Source organism: Tyto alba, unplaced genomic scaffold (assembly GCF_018691265.1).
Source record: "Tyto alba isolate M040663 unplaced genomic scaffold, T.alba_DEE_v4.0 Super-Scaffold_9, whole genome shotgun sequence".
NCBI lineage: Eukaryota > Metazoa > Chordata > Aves > Strigiformes > Tytonidae > Tyto > Tyto alba.
In genome coordinates, this window is record NW_024881330.1 from 1,196,849 (window position 1) to 1,214,395 (window position 17,547).

At 54.3% G+C, this 17,547-nt stretch overlaps 3 protein-coding genes across 3 annotated transcripts; all 3 read right to left on the bottom strand.

The window, feature by feature from the left end:
• Nucleotides 1–2,218: 2,218 nt before the first annotated feature.
• Nucleotides 2,219–2,577, bottom strand: LOC122152655 (feather keratin-like; the record flags this gene model as incomplete). The annotated part of the gene is made up of 1 exon (XM_042785968.1): nt 2,219–2,577. A coding segment is annotated over one exon (309 nt), but the record flags the coding sequence as incomplete, so codon positions are not given.
• A 3,568-nt stretch (nt 2,578–6,145) lies between these two features.
• On the bottom strand, nt 6,146–6,543 carry LOC122152652 (feather keratin-like). Its single transcript, XM_042785965.1, has one exon. It carries the CDS (start codon nt 6,541–6,543, stop codon nt 6,229–6,231), a length of 315 nt encoding a protein of 104 aa, XP_042641899.1. The 3' UTR covers nt 6,146–6,228.
• A 5,577-nt stretch (nt 6,544–12,120) lies between these two features.
• Nucleotides 12,121–17,547, bottom strand: LOC122152665 (feather keratin-like). Its single transcript, XM_042786040.1, has 2 exons — nt 17,262–17,547; nt 12,121–12,317 (listed from the first exon to the last, which is right to left on the bottom strand). The coding sequence occupies exons 1-2, from the start codon at nt 17,545–17,547 to the stop codon at nt 12,241–12,243; spliced, it is 363 nt and encodes a 120-aa protein (XP_042641974.1). The 3' UTR covers nt 12,121–12,240.

Consider the following 17,547-nt stretch of genomic DNA (forward strand, 5'->3'; position numbering starts at 1 on the left):
GGTGATTGCCGAGGGGTGAGGCCATTTCTCTGCGCAGTGTTTGTGGGGCCAGAGTGGGATTGGATGCAGTGGAGGGGAAAGGGGAGGCGTGCGTGCTGCGTGGGGCTGTGCACCTGAGAACCTCGAGGTGATGTTTGCGTGCCAAAGGCTTGGCGAAGCATAATAGACAAGACTGGACTAGAAGAGTCCAGTTGGAAGGGACGTGCAGTGATCATCTTGTCCAACTGCCTGTTCGCTGCTGGGGTGACGAAGAGGAAGAGCATGTAATTAAGGGCATTGTTTGTCCAAATGCCTCTTAAACACTGTCAGACTTGGGGCATCGTCCACCTCTCTAGGAAGCCTCTTTCAGTGTTTCGCCACATGCTCTGTCACTAAATAATTCATTCTATCTGTCTGAACCTCCCATTGAGGAGGTTCATTTGACCCATTGCCATGAATCCTGTCTCTGGATCTCATGGAGAAGAGCTCAGCAGCTCCCTCTCCACGTCCTGTCCTCTGGAAGCAGCAGAGAGCAATGAGGCTGCCCCTCAGCCTCCTTTTCTCCAGGCTAGATGAACACAGGGTCTTTTGCTGCTCCTTATAGGACTTGCCTTCCAGCCCTGTCATCCATCAGCTTCCTTGCCCTGCTCTGGCTGCTTTCAAGAACTGTAACATCCTTTTTTAAATTGGGGGATCCAATTCTGCCCACGATACTCAAGGTGAGGCTGCAGCAGCGGGGAATCCAGCGGGCTAATCCCCTCCTGTGACCGGCTGGTTGTACTGTGTTGGCTGCACCCCAGGATGCGGTTTGCCCCCTTGGCTGCCAGGCTATGCTGCTGACTCGTAGGGAGCCTGCTGTCAGCCAGCACCCCCAGATCCCTTTCTGCAGGGCTGCTCTCCAGCCACTCCTCTCCCAGTCTGTTATGTGTGTAGAGAGATTTCTCCCTCCTAGGTGCACAATCTGCCATTTCTTCTTCTTCAATTTCTGGCCGTTAATCATTGCCCAGTGCTCTAATCTATCCTGCCTGCTCCAGAAGGTGTCAGCTGTATCCCAGTTCCTTACAACTCTTTGAGCCCTGCTGTTCAGCCAGTTCTTTACCCATTGCTGCGTGTACGTTCTCACATCACAGTTGGAACAATTGTGTAGGCAATTTTCCGAGAGGGACAGAATCGGAAACCTTACTAAAATTGAGAACTGTACATCCACTGCCTCCCCTTTACACTCATTCTTAAATATGTATAAATCCTTGAAGCCAGGGATTGAGGTGAAGGGAGCCGGGCTCTCCTCAGTAGCGCGCATTTGCAGGACAAGAGGCCTTGGGCACAAGTGAGAAAGGATGGAATTCCACGGGCAAAAGCAGCAAGTCTTGCTCAGTGTGAGTGTGGTCAAGGAGTGGAAGAGGCTCCATCCTGGGAGATACTGAAAATGTGAGCAGCCGTGGAACCCGGACAACCTGCTGCAGCTGTCCCTGCTTGCGCAGAGGGAGTAGAAGCACCTGCTCTCCAGAGGTTCCTGCCAAAGTAATGATCCCGTGATTCTGTTTGCTGGGAGAGCTGGAGAGTAATGCTGTGGAAGACAGTTAGTCAAGTGTGTGCTGGCACAGGAAGGACCTCATCAGAGGTGTGTGTAGGGGAGTGTTGTGCTATCTACCCCTTAGTTTGTGCAAGAATGGGCTTGTGCCACAATCTGGAAGCCCCCCAGGTCCAGTCTGTGTTGGTGGTGACGTATTTTCGAGGAGAGGTCTTGTATCCCTTTTCCACCCACTACAGAAATGGCAGTTGAGCCCTGGCTTTGTGCTGGGTAAAGTTGAAAGAGATTTCGGAGAAGAAAAGATGTGGTATAGTCATTGACTGGGATGCAGAACTTTATTGAAGGAAAAAAAATGGAAAGCAAGGTCGTCTGAGGTGCAATAGGGTGACCATCAGCAGAGGTACCTTCGGGGCAGTAGACATTTCCAGAGCACCACAGCCTTCCTACCCTACAGTTGGAGCAGCCCGCCAGAGGTCCCCAGTGGGCTTTGGCTTTGTAGAAGGTGCCTGCTGCAGAGAGTCGTGGACATAGCAGGAAGGCAGATGCAAAGAAGACAGTTGGAGAAAAAGAGGTGGTACTTGGGCAATGTTTCCAGGAAACCTGGGCTGCCCCTTCACTGCTTCCATGTTTGGTGCTTAGAGAGGAGGAGCCGTGGATGGCGAGCCCATGTGCCGGAAACAGCCCGGAGCTGCGTCTTCAATCGATGCCGTGGCTTGCAGGGTGTGGGTGGTTGGTGTCAGGGGTGGTGGTGAGGGCCCTTAGCAGGGGTAGCAGCCCCTTCCGGCGCCGAAGCAGCCCAGGCCGCCCAAGCCGTAGCCGTAGCCGAAGCCGAAGCCTCCGGAGGAGACGGGCACTCCCTGGGAGCTGAGGACGTTGCCCACGGCAGCCGATGAGGAGGATCCGACGGCGGTGCTCTGGGGGAAGGAGCTGAGGATGGGTCCTGGCAGGGTGACCACCACGGTGGAAGGCTGGATGACGACGCGGGAGTCCTCGCACTGCCTGACACAGGGCTCGTTGCAGCTGTTAGCCAGCGGGGTGGGTCCGCAGGGGCGGCAGAGGTCGGAGCAGGCCATGGCTGTGGTGTGGAGGGGCCCTGGAAGAGAGGGGGGTGAGAAAGCGGAGGGGCGGTGGTGCAGGAGGGCGAGGGAGTGGGGAGGCGTGGTGTGGGGCTGTGGGGAGCGTGGCTGCGGGGAGGCGTGAGGGCTGCTGAGGCTGGGGCCAGCAGAGCGTGCTGGAAGAGCCGGGCCAGGCAGGCCAGGAGAAGGAGGGGAAGGGGGTTGAGGCTCACCTTGTTGAGCGCGGAGGAGAAGGCGTCAGGAGAAGGGTGTGAGGGAGAGAGGCGCTGGGCCGGCTTTTATGCGGGTGCCCAAGGGGCGGGACAGCCTTTGCGCGTGACGGCATTTTGCAGCAGGCGGCTCTTGTGTGCCACGACCTCGCCAATAATGAGGTGGGGTGTGTTTCTCTTCCCACAACGCTCACTTTTCATGTCCTTTTCTGGAGGACGTGTACTCGTGACACTGGAGGCAACTTTTAAGTGCGAGTAATAGAGGAAAATTGCATTAATGTTGGTTCTTTGTGTCAGAGCATTTGGTAGATGTTGCCGAAATGTAGATGTGCTTGTCAACAATGAGGTCAACCCAATGCATTCGTGTGTTGTGGCTTGCGGTATGTTGTGTAATGGGGTCTCCAGTTCCTCACAGCCCTGGCAAACTGGTCTGGTCTTTGCAGTTGTGTCAGGCACAAGGCATTGACCCTGCCATGGCGTTCAGTCCCTCCCCACCTCACCGCCAGCTCACTAAGCTTCTCTTTAGACCCGGGCTTTCCTGTCAGCTGCTCTGTGTGTGTCTTGTTGACCCTCTGGCTTGTTAGGCTGTGGCTGGGAGAAAGGCGGCTGCCTGTTTGGGCTTGCAGCCCCTTGGGGCCGTCCCTGGGGGTGGCAGTGCCAGCAGGCAGAGGAGGGCTGTTTGCCAGAGCAGGCTGTTGGCCTGGCAGCCCTGGTTCAGAGCTGGCAAGCCCTGTGCTGTGGGGAGGCCTGCCCTGCTCCCCAAAGGCTTGGGTTGGCCCCTCTGGAGCAATCGCCTCGCAAGGGCTGGTAAGTTTTCAGCCTGGGCTCTGGTGTCATGTGTCCAAAAAAGAGCAACAAAGCTGATGAAGAGTCTAGAGAAGAAGAATTAATGGGGAATGCTTCAAGCAACTTGGCTGCTTTAGTTTCCCAAAAAAGAAAGTTGTGCAGGGATGTTATTTCTCTGTACAACTGCTTGAATGAAGGTTGTATGGAGGTGCCTGTCAGTCTCTTATTTCTAGTAACGAGAGATAGAGGAGGAAACAGCCTCCAGTTGTGTCCCGGGAGCTTTGCATTGGATATGAGGAACAATTTTGCACCTAGAGTGTCATCGCGCCCAGCAGGACATGCTGGGGGTAGAAAGGCTGGAAAGCAGCTTTTCTGAACCCTGCTTTGTGTTGCTGCTTGGGAGAACGAGCTGACTGCAAGGTATCATTGTGCTGTCACGTCTGAAGGGGGCAAGTGTCTCCAGGGCGGTGTTGGGAATAGTGTTGACAGGAGGTTGGGGGAGGTGATCCTGTACTCTCTGCAGGGTTTGATGAGGTCCCATGGTGAGTCCTGTGTCCATTGAGGGCTCCCCCATGGAAGAAGGACATGGACTTAGTGGAATAAGTTAAGTGCTAGGCCACCCAGATGCTGAGAGTAGTAGAGCATCTTTACTATGAGGGGAAGCTAAATGATCTGGGAGGGTTTTCAGGCAGGAGTCAAGGCCATGCTGGGAAGATGTCATCAGTGTGTCGAAATCGCAGGTGGGAGGGCAGAAGGGCAGAGGAGTGAGAATCCTCTTACGGGTGCCCTTTGACACTGCAAAGGTGAATGGAGAAGGCTGAAAAGATGTGCCATTTCCTTGGAAGGGAAGGCAACGCTTTTTTCCGGTGTGAGAGTGGTCAAAGAGTGAAACTGGTTGTGCAAAGATGTGCTGAATTCCCATCCTTGGAGACACTTAAAACCTGTGTGGACGTGTTTATGGACATCGTGCTCGACCTGGCCGTGCTTGAGCAGGTTGGGAAGGAGACGTTGAGCTCCGGAGGTTGCTTGCACTCTCAGTGATTCTTTTTGCTGTGATTTTCTTTGCTGTGATGGCCAGAGTTGTGATGAGGAAGGGAGTGGGTCAGTGGGGAGCAGAATGAAGCCCTCATAGTTCAATGGAGATGGTTAGCGACCTGCTAGAGCGCTTGGACATGCACAAGTGTGTGGGAACAAAATGATCCACCCACGGGCATTGAAGGAGGTGTTGGATGTGCTCTGCAAGCCACTTTCAAGCACTTCTCATCACTCCTTGGCTAACCGGGTAGGTCCCAGCTGACTGGAGATTAGCAAAAGTGAGCCTCATGTGCAAGAAAGGCTGGATCGAGGATGTGGGGAACTACAGTCCTGTGAGTGTGACCTCAGTGCCAGGCAAAGATATGGAGCAGATCATCTCGAGAGCCTTCACTCGGCACCTACAGGGCAACCAGGTGATCAGGCTCAGTCAGCATGGTTTTATGAAAGGCAGGTCCTGCTTGACTATCCTGATCTCCGTCAGTGAGAGGAGAGGAGAGGCGTTGGATGTTCTTTCCCTGCAAGTTAGTAAAGCACTTGATGCTGTTTCCTACATCATTCTCCTGGAGAAACTAGCTGCTCATGGCTTGGACTGACATACTGTTTGCTTGGTAGAGAACCGGCTGGATATTTGTGCCCTAAGAGTTGTGGTGAACGGAGTTAAATCCAGTTGGTGGCCAGTCACAATTGGAGTTGCCCGTGGCTGAGAGTTTGAGCCAATTTTCTTGAATAGCTTTATCAGTAATCCGGAGGAGGGGATAAAGTGCACCCTCAGTAACATTGCAAACATCAGCTAGTTGGGTGGGAGTGTCGATCCAGTAACAAGTGATACGATGAAAGGAAACGGCCTCACGTTGTGCCAGGGGAGGGTTAGATTGGATATTAGAAAACATTTCTTCAAGAAAAGTTTGCGAGGCTTTGGAACTGGCTGCCTTTAGAATTAGTTGAGTCACCATCCCTGGAGTTATTTAAATGCTGTGTCAATGTATAGTTCAGGGATGTGTATTAGTGCTGGACTTGGTAGCATTAGATTAACGGTTGGACTCGATGATCTTAAGAGACACTTCCATCTAAATTGTTTTATGGTGGTGTGTGTTGTTGTTGTTGCTAAGGACATACTCTATAGGTGAGGCCTTGCAGCCCATTTCCACTCAGCCCAGTGTGTTCCTGAGCCCTGTCTTTGTGCTGTGTGAGGTTGGAAGAGCCTTGGGAGAAGAAAGGAAGTGGAGGCATTTCAAGCTGGGATGCAGGAGAGTTTTATTGAGAGAAAAAACCAGGGAGAATGCAGGATCGCCGAGTGGAAGGGAGCTGGTCTGATGGAGAAGTACGGCGACCATCAGCCAAGGTCCCTTGCATGCAGTAGATCACCCAGCTGTTCCTGTTCTGCAGTGGGAGCATCCCACCAGAGGCCTTGATGGCATTTCTCTGCTGAGAAGGTGTTTGCAGCGGAGAATATTGGACATAGCAGGAAGGCGGAAGCAAAGAAGACAGTTGGAGAACAGGAGGAGGCACATGGGTCAAGTTTCCAGGAAACCACAGCTACCCCATCCTTGCTTCCTTATTTATTGCATAGAGAGGAGGAGCCGTTGATGTTGAGCTCGTGTGTCAAGGGCCCTTAGCAGGGGTAGCAGCCCCTTCTGGCACCGAAGCAGCCCAGGCCGCCCAAGCCGTAGCCGTAGCCGTAGCCGAAGTCTCCGGAGGAGACGGGCACTCCCTGGGAGCTGAGGACGTTGCCCACGGCAGCCGATGAGGAGGATCCGACGGCGGTGCTCTGGGGGAAGGAGCTGAGGATGGGTCCTGGCAGGGTGACGAGCACGGCGGGAGGCTGGATGACGACGCGGGAGTCCTCGCACTGCCTGACACAGGGCTCGTTGCAGCTGTTAGCCAGCGGGGTGGGTCCGCAGGGGCGGCAGAGGTCGGAGCAGGCCATGGCTGTGGTGTGGAGGGGCCCTGGAAGAGAGGGGGGTGAGAAAGCGGAGGGGCGGTGGTGCAGGAGGGCGAGGGAGTGGGGAGGCGTGGTGTGGGGCTGTGGGGAGCGTGGCTGCGGGGAGGCGTGAGGGCTGCTGAGGCTGGGGCCAGCAGAGCGTGCTGGAAGAGCCGGGCCAGGCAGGCCAGGAGAAGGAGGGGAAGGGGGTTGAGGCTCACCTTGTTGAGCGCGGAGGAGAAGGCGTCAGGAGAAGGGTGTGAGGGAGAGAGGCGCTGGGCCGGCTTTTATGCGGGTGCCCAAGGGGCGGGACAGCCTTTGCGCGTGACGGCATTTTGCAGCAGGCAGCTCTTGTGTGCCACGACCTCGCCAATAATGAGGTGGGGTGTGTTTCCCTTCCCGCAACGCTCCGTTTCTGTACTTCTGTTGAGGACGTGTCATTCTGACAGTGGCGGCAAGTTTTAAGTGCGTGTAATAGAGGAAAAATGCATTAATGTTGGTTCTTTTTGTCAGAGCGTTTGGTAGATGTTGCCAAAATGTAGATGTGCTTGTCAACAGTGAGGTCATCAGGATGCATTCGTGTGTTGTGGTTTGCGGCATGTTGTGTAATGGGGTCTCCAGTTCCTCACAGCCCTGGCAAACTGGTCTGGTCTTTGCATTTTTGTCAGGCACAAGGCATTGACCCTGCCATGGCGTTCAGTCCCTCCCCTCCTCACTGCCAGCTCGCTAAGCCTCTCTTTAGACCCGGCCTTTCCTGTCAGCTGCTCTGTGTGTGTCTTGTTGCCCCTCTGGCTTGTAAGGCTGTGGCTGGGAGAAAGGCGGCTGGCTTGTAAGGCTGTGGCTGGGAGAAAGGCGGCTGCCTGTTTGGGCTTGCAGCCCCTTGGGGCCGTCCCTGGGGGTGGCAGTGCCAGCAGGCAGAGGAGGGCTGTTTGCGAGAGCAGGCCGTTGGCCTGGCAGCCCTGGTTCAGAGCTGGCAAGCCCTGTGCTGTGGGGAGGCCTGCCCTGCTCCCCAAAGGCTTGGGTTGGCCCCGCCGGAGTACTCCCCCGAGCCGGGGCTGGGAAATTTACAGTGTGGGCCTTGGCGTGATGCATCCAAATTAGAGCAGTGAAGCTGCTGAATGGACTATAAAAGAAGAATAAAGGGGGAATGCTTGAAGGAACTTTGGGTAGTTTGTTTCCATAAAAGGAAGACGGAGGGGAGACGTTATTGCTGTGTACAGCTACTTGAATGAAGGTTGTACGGAGGTGCGTGTCAGTCTCTTATTATTAGTAATGAGTGATAGAGGAGGAAACAGCCTCCAATTGTGCCCGGGGAGCTTTGGATTGGACATGAGGAACAATATGTGCACCCAGAGAGTTATCAAGCTGTGGAGAAACTTGCGCAGGGAAATGGTGGAGTCCCCATCCCAGGAGGGATTTAATAGACATTTAGATGTGGCGCTCAGAGACATGGTTTAGTGGCGGACTAGTAGTGTGAAGTTAACTGTTGGACTTGATTATGTTAAATGTCTTTTCCAAAATAAAGTGTTCTGTGATTGCACAAGGGACAGCCTGAAAGTGCAAGGGAGTTTCTGGAGAGCCCATGAGTGTGGTGAGAGGCAGAGGGGGAGTGGGAGAAGCAGGAAGGGGCGGCTGGTGAGCCAGGGCCTTTGGGGACTTTCCTTGGGATGAGTGCCGAAGGCTGAGGCCATTTCTCTTTGCAGTGTCCAATGGAAAGAGAGTTTGGAGATTTCCAAGGGGAGTTGGAGGCAAGCATGCAGCACGCGGCTGCAGAGCCGAGGCCCTGGTGGTGGTGGACGCGTGGTGAAGGTCTAGAGGAATGGCAAGGTGTTTCCCAGCTGAGTCCAGGAGAGTGTTTTGCAGGATTTTGTGTTCAAACGGTCTTTGTGTATGAGGGAGATGAATCTTGGCAGGAAGGACTGCTTTGTGACAGGATGGACGTATGTCCTGGGGGCTTGAGGTGTCACAGCAATGAATGCTGCGGGAGCTGGCTGGAGTCCTTGAGAGAGCACACCAAGTAGCTTGGAAATGTGATGGTGCCTGGGAGTAGTTCCTGATGGCTGGAGGAGAGGTTATAGGGCTCATGTATTGAAGCAGATTGGAAAGGAAGATTCGGGAAGGTAGAAGCTGGTGAGGCTGGCCTTGCTCCTGTGGCAAGTGATCTTGAAAATCCTCCCAGAAAGCAGTGCCAGTCCCAGGAAGGACAAGAAGCTGATGCAGAGCTGTCAGTGTGGATTTACAAAGGGGAAATCATGCTTATCCGGCATCTGTGTCCTCTATATTGAAGTGACTCACTTTGTGGACGAGGAGGGCGCCGTGGCTGGTGTTTACCTCGCCTGTTTAGTGAGGCCTTTGACTATTTCTGCCCTTGCCCATTCCTAGACAAGCCAGGAAAGTATGGGTTGTGTAAGTGGCTGAAGGGCTGGGTCCAGCAGCTTGTGATGAGTGTCCCAAAGTCCAGATGCAGGCAAGTCTCAAATGGCGTAGCCCAGGACTGGCATCCATGGGGCCAACACTGTTCAACATCCTCATCAAGTGACGTGGGTGGTAGTACACCGTGCTGCCTCAGCAAGTTGTCAGATGATGCAAGACCTGGAAGAGAACCTAAGCCAACGGATGGTTGTGCCGCCATTCAGAGGTAGCTGGAGAATGAGGCAGAGGGGAATCTCTGGGAGTTGAAGATGCAGAAATGCGAAGGCCTGCATCTTTGTGGTGAATAATGCTGGGCAGCAGGGCATGCTAGGGGTAGAGAGGCTGGAAAGCAGCTTTACTGAACCCTGCTTTGTGTTGCTGGTTGGGAGAACGAGCTGGATGCTGTGGTATCATCACATCGTCTTGGCAAAAAAACGCCAAGTATCTCCAGGATGGCGTTGGGAAGAGCATTAGGAGGAGGTTGGCGGAGGTGATCCTGAGCTCTCTTCAGGGATGGTGAGGTCCCATGTGGAGTCCTGTGTCCATTGAGGGCTCCCCTGTGGAGGAGGGATGTAAACTTAATGGAACGAGGTGAGTGCAGGGCTCTCACGAGACGCTGAATGGACTAGAGCATCTTTGCTATGAAGGGAAGCTGAGAGAGCTGGGAGTTTTATCAGGCAGGATTCAAGACTGTGCCAGGGAGATATCATCAGTGTGTCTAAATCCCAGATTGGAGGGCAGATGGACAGAGGAGTGAGAATCTTCTTACGTGTGCCCATGGATAGTGCAAAGGTGAATGGACAGAGGTGCAAAGATGTGCCATTTCCTTGGAAGGGAAGGCAACCCTTTTTTCCGGTGTGAGAGTGGTCAAAGAGTGAAACTGGTTGTGCAAAGATGTGCTGAATTCCCATCCTTGGAGATACTGAAAACCTGTGTGGACGTGGTGCTGGACATCGTGCTCGAGGTGGCTGTGCTTGAGCAGGTTGGCATGAAGTAGATGATCTCCAGAGGATCCTTGCACACCGTGAGATTCTTTTTGGTGTGACTGTCTTTGATGTGATGTCCAGATTACTGCTGAGGCAGGAAGTGGGTCAGCGGGGAGCAGAATGAAGCCCTCATTGTTCAATGGAGATGGTTAGCGACCTGCTAGAGCACTTAGACACGCACATGTCCATGGGGCTGTGTTGGATCTGTCCAAGCATATTGAGGGGCCTGGTAGATGTGCATCATCAAGCCACTTTCAAGCACTTCTCAGCACTCCTGGGGTAAACAGTTACACCCATGTTGACTGGAGATTAGCAGAATTGAGGCTCGTGTACAAGAAAGGCTGGAAAGAGGATGTGGGGAACTAGAGTCCTGTGAGTGTGACCACAGTGCCAAGCAAAGTTGTAGAGCAGATCAACCTGAGTGCCTTCCCTCGGCACCTACAGGGCAACCAGGTGATCAAGCTCAGTCAGCATGGTTTTATGAAAGGCAGGTCCTGCTTGACTATCCTGATCTCCCTCAATAAGAGGAGAGGCTTTGGATGTTCTTTACCTGCAATTTAGTAAAGCCTTTGATGCTGTTTCCCAGATCATTCTCCTGGTGAAACTAGCTGCTCGTGGTTTGGATTAGACATACTGTTTGCTTGGTAGAGAACCAGCTGGATATTTGTGCCCTAAGAGTTGTGGTGAATGGAGGTAAATCCAGTTGGTGGCCAGTCACAAGTGGTGTTGCCCAGGGCTGTGTGTTTGGGCCAATTTTCTTGAATAGCTTTATCAGCGATCTGGCGGAGGGGATGGCGTGCACCCTCAGTAACACTGCAGACATCAGCAAGTTGAGTGGGAGTGTTGATCTGCTTGAGGGTAGGAAGGGTTGACAGAGGGATCTGGACAGGCTGCATCGATGGGCCGAGGCCAATTGTATGAGGATCAACAAGGATCGGTGCTGGGTCCTGCAACTGGGTCACAACAACCCCCCTGCAATGCTCTAGGCTTGGGGCAGAGTGGCTGGAAAGCTGCCTGATGGAAAAGGACCTGCGGGTCTTGGTCAACAACCGTCTGAGTATGAGCCAGCAGTGTGCCCAGGTGGCCAAGGAGGCCAATAGTGTCCTGGCTTCTGTCAGGAACAGTGTGGCCAGCAGGACTAGGGAAGGGATCGTCCCGCTGTTCTTTAGTTACTGATGAGGCCGCCCCTGGAATACCGTGTTCAGTTTTGGGCCCCTCACTAAAAGAAGCCATTGAGGTGCTGGAGAATGTCCAAAGAAGGGCAAGGAAGCTGGTGAAGCGCTTAGCGAATGAGTCCTACAAAGAGTCACTGAGGGACCTGGAGTGGTTCTGAAGAACAGGAGTCTGAGGGGACCCTGATGGATCTCTGCAGCTACCTGAAAGGAGGTGACAGAGAGGTGGATGTTGGCTTCTTTTCCCAAGTAAGAAGTGATAGGATGAAAGGAAACAATCTCATGTTGTGCCAGGGGAGGATTAGATTGGATATTAGGAAACATTTGTTCATTAAAAAGGTTGCCAAGCGTTAGAACATGCTGCCCAGGAAATTTGTTGAGTCACCATCCCTGGAGGTATATAAATGATGTGTAGATGTGCTGTTAACAGATGTGGTTTAGTGGTGGACTTGGTAGTGTTAGGTTAACAGGTGGACTCGATGATCATAACAGCCTTTTCCAACCTGAATGATTCTAAGCTGGTGTCTATTGTTGCTGTTGCTGGGGACATACTCGATAGGTGAGGTCTTGTAGCCCCTTTCCACCCATGCCAATGGGTTGCAGAGCCCTGGCTTTGTGCTGGGTGAGGTTGGAAGAGCCTTGGGAGAAGAAAGAAAGAGGAGGCTTGTTTGGGTGGTTTGCAGGAGAACTTTATTGAGGGAAAAACACAGGGAAAAGGCAGGAGTGCCGAGTGGAAGAGAGCCGATCTGTGGTGGAAGTACAGCGACCACAAGCCGAGGTCCCTTGTGCAGATGATGTTGCCAGATCTCTGAGGTCTTCCCGCCCTGCAGTAGGAGTAGCTCACTGGAGCTCCAGGTGGGCTTTGGCTTGTGAGAAGGTGTTTGCAGCGGAGAGCAGCAGACATAGCAGAAGGGGCGATGGAAAGAAGACAGTTGGAGAAAAGGAGAAGTTACATGGGCCAAGTTTCAAGGCAGCCGGGGCTCCCCCTTCCCTGTTTCGTTTCATGGTGCCTTGAGAGGAGGAGCCATGGAGGGTGAGCCCATGTGCCAGCAACAGCCCGGAGCTGCGTCCTCAATCGATGCCGTGGCTTGCAGGGTGTGGGTGGTTGGTGTCAGGGGTGGTGGTGAGGGCCCTTAGCAGGGGTAGCAGCCTCTTCTGGCGCCGAAGCAGCCCAGGCCGCCCAAGCCGTAGCCGTAGCCGAAGCCGAAGCCTCCGGAGGAGACGGGCACTCCCTGGGAGCTGAGGACGTTGCCCACGGCAGCCGATGAGGAGGATCCGACGGCGGTGCTCTGGGGGAAGGAGCTGAGGATGGGTCCTGGCAGGGTGACGAGCACGGCGGGAGGCTGGATGACGACGCGGGAGTCCTCGCACTGCCTGACACAGGGCTCGTTGCAGCTGTTAGCCAGCGGGGTGGGTCCGCAGGGGCGGCAGAGGTCGGAGCAGGCCATGGCTGTGGTGTGGAGGGGCCCTGGAAGAGAGGGGGGTGAGAAAGCGGAGGGGCGGTGGTGCAGGAGGGCGAGGGAGTGGGGAGGCGTGGTGTGGGGCTGTGGGGAGCGTGGCTGCGGGGAGGCGTGAGGGCTGCTGAGGCTGGGGCCAGCAGAGCGTGCTGGAAGAGCCGGGCCAGGCAGGCCAGGAGAAGGAGGGGAAGGGGGTTGAGGCTCACCTTGTTGAGCGCGGAGGAGAAGGCGTCAGGAGAAGGGTGTGAGGGAGAGAGGCGCTGGGCCGGCTTTTATGCGGGTGCCCAAGGGGCGGGACAGCCTTTGCGCGTGACGGCATTTTGCAGCAGGCGGCTCTTGTGTGCCACGACCTCGCCAATAATGAGGTGGGGTGTGTTTCTATTCCCGCAAACCTCTGTTTCGTGTCCTTCTCTTGAGGACGTGTCCTTCTGACCCTGGCGGCAACTTTTAAGTGCGAGTAACAGAGGAAAAATCCTTAGTGTTGCTTTTGTTCATCAGAGCATTTGGTAGATGTTGCCAAAATGTAGATGTGCTTCTCAACAGTGAGGTCATCGGGATGCATTCGTGTGTTGTGGCTTTGGGTATGTTGTGTAATGGGGTCTCCAGTTCCTCACAGCCCTGGAAATCTGGTCTGTTCTTTGCAGTTGTGTCAGGCACAAGACATTGACCCTGCCATGGCGTTCAGTCCCTCCCCACCTCACCGCCAGCTCGCTAAACCTCTCTTTAGCCCTGGCCTTTCAGCTATCTGCTCTGTGTGTGTGTCTTGTTGCCCCTCTGGCTTGTAAGGCTGTGGCTGGGAGAAAGGCGGCTGCCTGTTTGGGCTTGCAGCCCCTTGGGGCCGTCCCTGGGGGTGGCAGTGCCAGCAGCAGAGGAGGGCTGTTTGCGAGAGCAGGCCGTTGGCCTGGCAGCCCTGGTTCAGAGCTGGCAAGCCCTGTGCTGTGGGGAGGCCTGCCCTGCTCCCCAAAGGCTTGGGTTGGCCTGCCAGAGCACTCCCCCGAGCCGGGGCTGGGAAATTTACAGTGTGGGCCTTGGCGTGATGCATCCAAATTAGAGCAGTGAAGCTGCTGAATGGACTATAAAAGAAGAATAAATGGGGAATGCTTGAAGGAACTTTGGGTGGTTTGTTTCCAGAAAACAAAGACTGAGGGGAGACGTTATTGCTGTATACAGCTACTTGAATGAAGGTTGTATGGAGGTGCGTGTCTGTCTCTTATTATTAGTAATGAGTGATAGAAGAGGAAACAGCCTCCAATTGTTACCGGGGATCTTTGGTTTGGACATGAGGAACAATTTGTGCACCCAGAGTGTTATTAAGCCGTGGAGAAGGTTGCACAGGGAAATGGTGGAGTCCCCATCCTGGGTGGTATTTGATAGACGTTTAGATGTGACACTTAGGGACATGGTTAGTGGCGGACTAGTAGTGTGAGGTTAACATTTGGACTCAATGCTCTTAAGGGTTTTTTCCATGCTAAAGGACTCTGTGATTGCACATGGGTCACCGTGCAGGGAGACGTGAGTTTCCGGAGAGCCCATGAGTGTGGCGAGAGGAGAGGGGGAGTGGGAGGAGCAGGCAGGGGCGGCTGGTGAGCCAGGGCCTTGGGGATTTTCCTTGGGGTGAGGCCATTTCTCTGCGTGGTGTCTGGTGGGACGTATGAGAATTTGGTGATTCGTGAGGGGAATTGGAGGCAAGGGTGCTCATGTTTTTGACCATGGAGGAGAAGGCATCAGGAGAAACATGCAAGGCGGTGCGAGAGGGGACTGGGACACGGGACCATCTCTGGCTGACCCGAGAACCCCACCATGAGGGAAGGTGGTGTCACTGGGAGTGCCAGGCAGTTGGCCTGGGGGCCACAGCAAGGGTGAACAATGACAGGGGACCCTACATGGGTGTCTACGGCACCCAGCAGTACAGCGAAGACGGACAGAGTCTGTGGATGCCTTTATTTGCATCAGTTTTTTTTTGGGGGGGATATTATTTTATGAGGGCATTTTCCCTCCCTCTTACCCCTCTGAGTCCCCTAACTGCTGTCATTTGAGATGTTTTGTTTGTTTTTCGCCAGCATTTCTACTCATTCATTCCCTCATTCACAGCCACCCCTCCCAGCAGTTGTTTTGGGGGCTGTCTGGTGAAGATTATCCATTTATTGTACCAGAAATGTCGATTTTGGAGTCCTGACAGGCACCTTCTGGAAGCTTCCAGGGGCTTCTGCAGCAGCTGGTGCCTGTCAGCTGCCCCCTGATTGGCAGGCTGTTAAGTGCCTTGTGATTGGCTGGCTGCTGAGGGTGCTGAGGCAGGGCCTGGCGGTGGAGCTGAGGCTGGTGAGTTGTGGGAGAGATGGTGAGTGTGGGGAGAGGCCCAGGGGGAGTGGGAACGGCAGGCAGGGGAGGTGGGTTCTGACTTTGGGGTGATTGCCGAGGGGTGAGGCCATTTCTCTGCGCAGTGTTTGTGGGGCCAGAGTGGGATTGGATGCAGTGGAGGGGAAAGGGGAGGCGTGCGTGCTGCGTGGGGCTGTGCACCTGAGAACCTCGAGGTGATGTTTGCGTGCCAAAGGCTTGGCGAAGCATAATAGACAAGACTGGACTAGAAGAGTCCAGTTGGAAGGGACGTGCAGTGATCATCTTGTCCAACTGCCTGTTCGCTGCTGGGGTGACGAAGAGGAAGAGCATGTAATTAAGGCCATTGTTTGTCCAAATGCCTCTTAAACACTGTCAGACTTGGGGCATCGTCCACCTCTCTAGGAAGCCTCTTTCAGTGTTTCGCCACATGCTCTGTAACTAAATAATTCATTCTATCTGTCTGAACCTCCCATTGAGGAGGTTCATTTGACCCATTGCCATGAATCCTGTCTCTGGATCTCATGGAGAAGAGCTCAGCAGCTCCCTCTCCACGTCCTGTCCTCTGGAAGCAGCAGAGAGCAATGAGGCTGCCCCTCAGCCTCCTTTTCTCCAGGCTAGATGAACACAGAGTCTTTTGCTGCTCCTTATAGGACTTGCCTTCCAGCCTTGTCATCCATCAGCTTCCTTGCCCTGCTCTGGCTGCTTTCAAGAACTTTAACATCCTTTTTTAAATTGGAGGGATCCAATTCTGCCCACGATACTCAAGGTGAGGCTGCAGCAGCGGGGAATCCAGCGGGCTAATCCCCTCCTGTGACCGGCTGGTTGTACTGTGTTGGCTGCACCCCAGGATGCGGTTTGCCCCCTTGGCTGCCAGGCTATGCTGCTGACTCGTAGGGAGCCTGCTGTCAGCCAGCACCCCCAGATCCCTTTCTGCAGGGCTGCTCTCCAGCCACTCCTCTCCCAGTCTGTTACGTGCGTAGAGAGATTTCTCCCTCCTAGGTGCACAATCTGCCATTTCTTCTTCTTCAATTTCTGGCCGTTAATCATTGCCCAGTGCTCTAATCTATCCTGCCTGCTCCAGAAGGTGTCAGCTGTATCCCCATTCCCTACAACTCTTTGAGCGCTGCTGTTCAGCCAGTTCTTTACCCATCGCTGCATGTACGTTCTCACATCACAGTTGGAACAATTGTGTAGGCGTATTCCGAGAGGGACAGAATCGGAAACCTTACTAAAATTGAGAACTGTACATCCACTGCCTCCCCTTTACACTCATTCTTAAATGTGTATAAATCCTTGAAGCCAGGGAATGAGGTGAAGGGAGCCGGGCTCTCCTCAGTAGCGCGTGTTTGCAGGACAAGAGGCCTTGGGCACAAGTGAGAAAGGATGGAATTCCACGGGCAAAAGCAGCAAGTCTTTCTCAGTGTGAGCGTGGTCAAGGAGTGGAAGAGGCTCCATCCTGGGAGATACTGAAAATGTGAGCGGCCGTGGAACCCGGACAACCTGCTGCAGCTATCCCTGCTTGCGCAGAGGGAGTAGAAGCACCTGCTCTCCAGAGGTTCCTGCCAAAGTAATGATCTCGTGATTCTGTTTGCTGGGAGAGCTGGAGAGTAATGCTGTGGAAGACAGTCAAGTGTGTGTTGGCACAGGAAGGACCTCATCAGAGGTGTGTGTAGGGGAGTGTTGTGCTATCTACCCCTTAGTTTGTGCAAGAATGGGCTTGTGCCACAATCTGGAAGCCCCCCAGGTCCAGTCTGTGTTGGTGGTGACGTATTTTCGAGGAGAGGTCTTGTATCCCTTTTCCACCCACTACAGAAATGGCAGTTGAGCCCTGGCTTTGTGCTGGGTAAAGTTGAAAGAGATTTCGGAGAAGAAAAGATGTGGTATAGTCATTGACTGGGATGCAGAACTTTATTGAAGGAAAAAAAATGGAAAGCAAGGTCGTCTGAGGTGCAATAGGGTGACCATCAGCAGAGGTACCTTCGGGGCAGTAGACATTTCCAGAGCACCACAGCCTTCCTACCCTACAGTTGGAGCAGCCCGCCTGAGGTCCCCAGTGAGCTTTGGCTTTGTAGAAGGTGCCTGTGGCAGAGAGTCGTGGACATAGCAGGAAGGCGGATGCAAAGAAGACAGTTGGAGAAAAAGAGGAGGTACTTGGGCAATGTTTCCAGGAAACCTGGGCTGCCCCTTCACTGCTTCCATGTTTGGTGCTTAGAGAGGAGGAGCCGTGGATGGCGAGCCCATGTGCCGGCAACAGCCCGGAGCTGCGTCCTCAATCGATGCCGTGGCTTGCAGGGTGTGGGTGGTTGGTGTCAGGGGTGGTGGTGAGGGCCCTTAGCAGGGATAGAAGCCCCGTCTGGCACCGAAGCAGCCCAGGCCGCCCAAGCCGTAGCCGTAGCCGAAGCCGAAGCCTCCGGAGGAGACGGGCACTCCCTGGGAGCTGAGGATGTTGCCCACGGCAGCCGATGAGGAGGATCCGACGGCGGTGCTCTGGGGGAAGGAGCTGAGGATGGGTCCTGGCAGGGTGACCACCACGGTGGAAGGCTGGATGACGACGCGGGAGTCCTCGCACTGCCTGACACAGGGCTCGTTGCAGCTGTTAGCCAGCGGGGTGGGTCCGCAGGGGCGGCAGAGGTCGGAGCAGGCCAT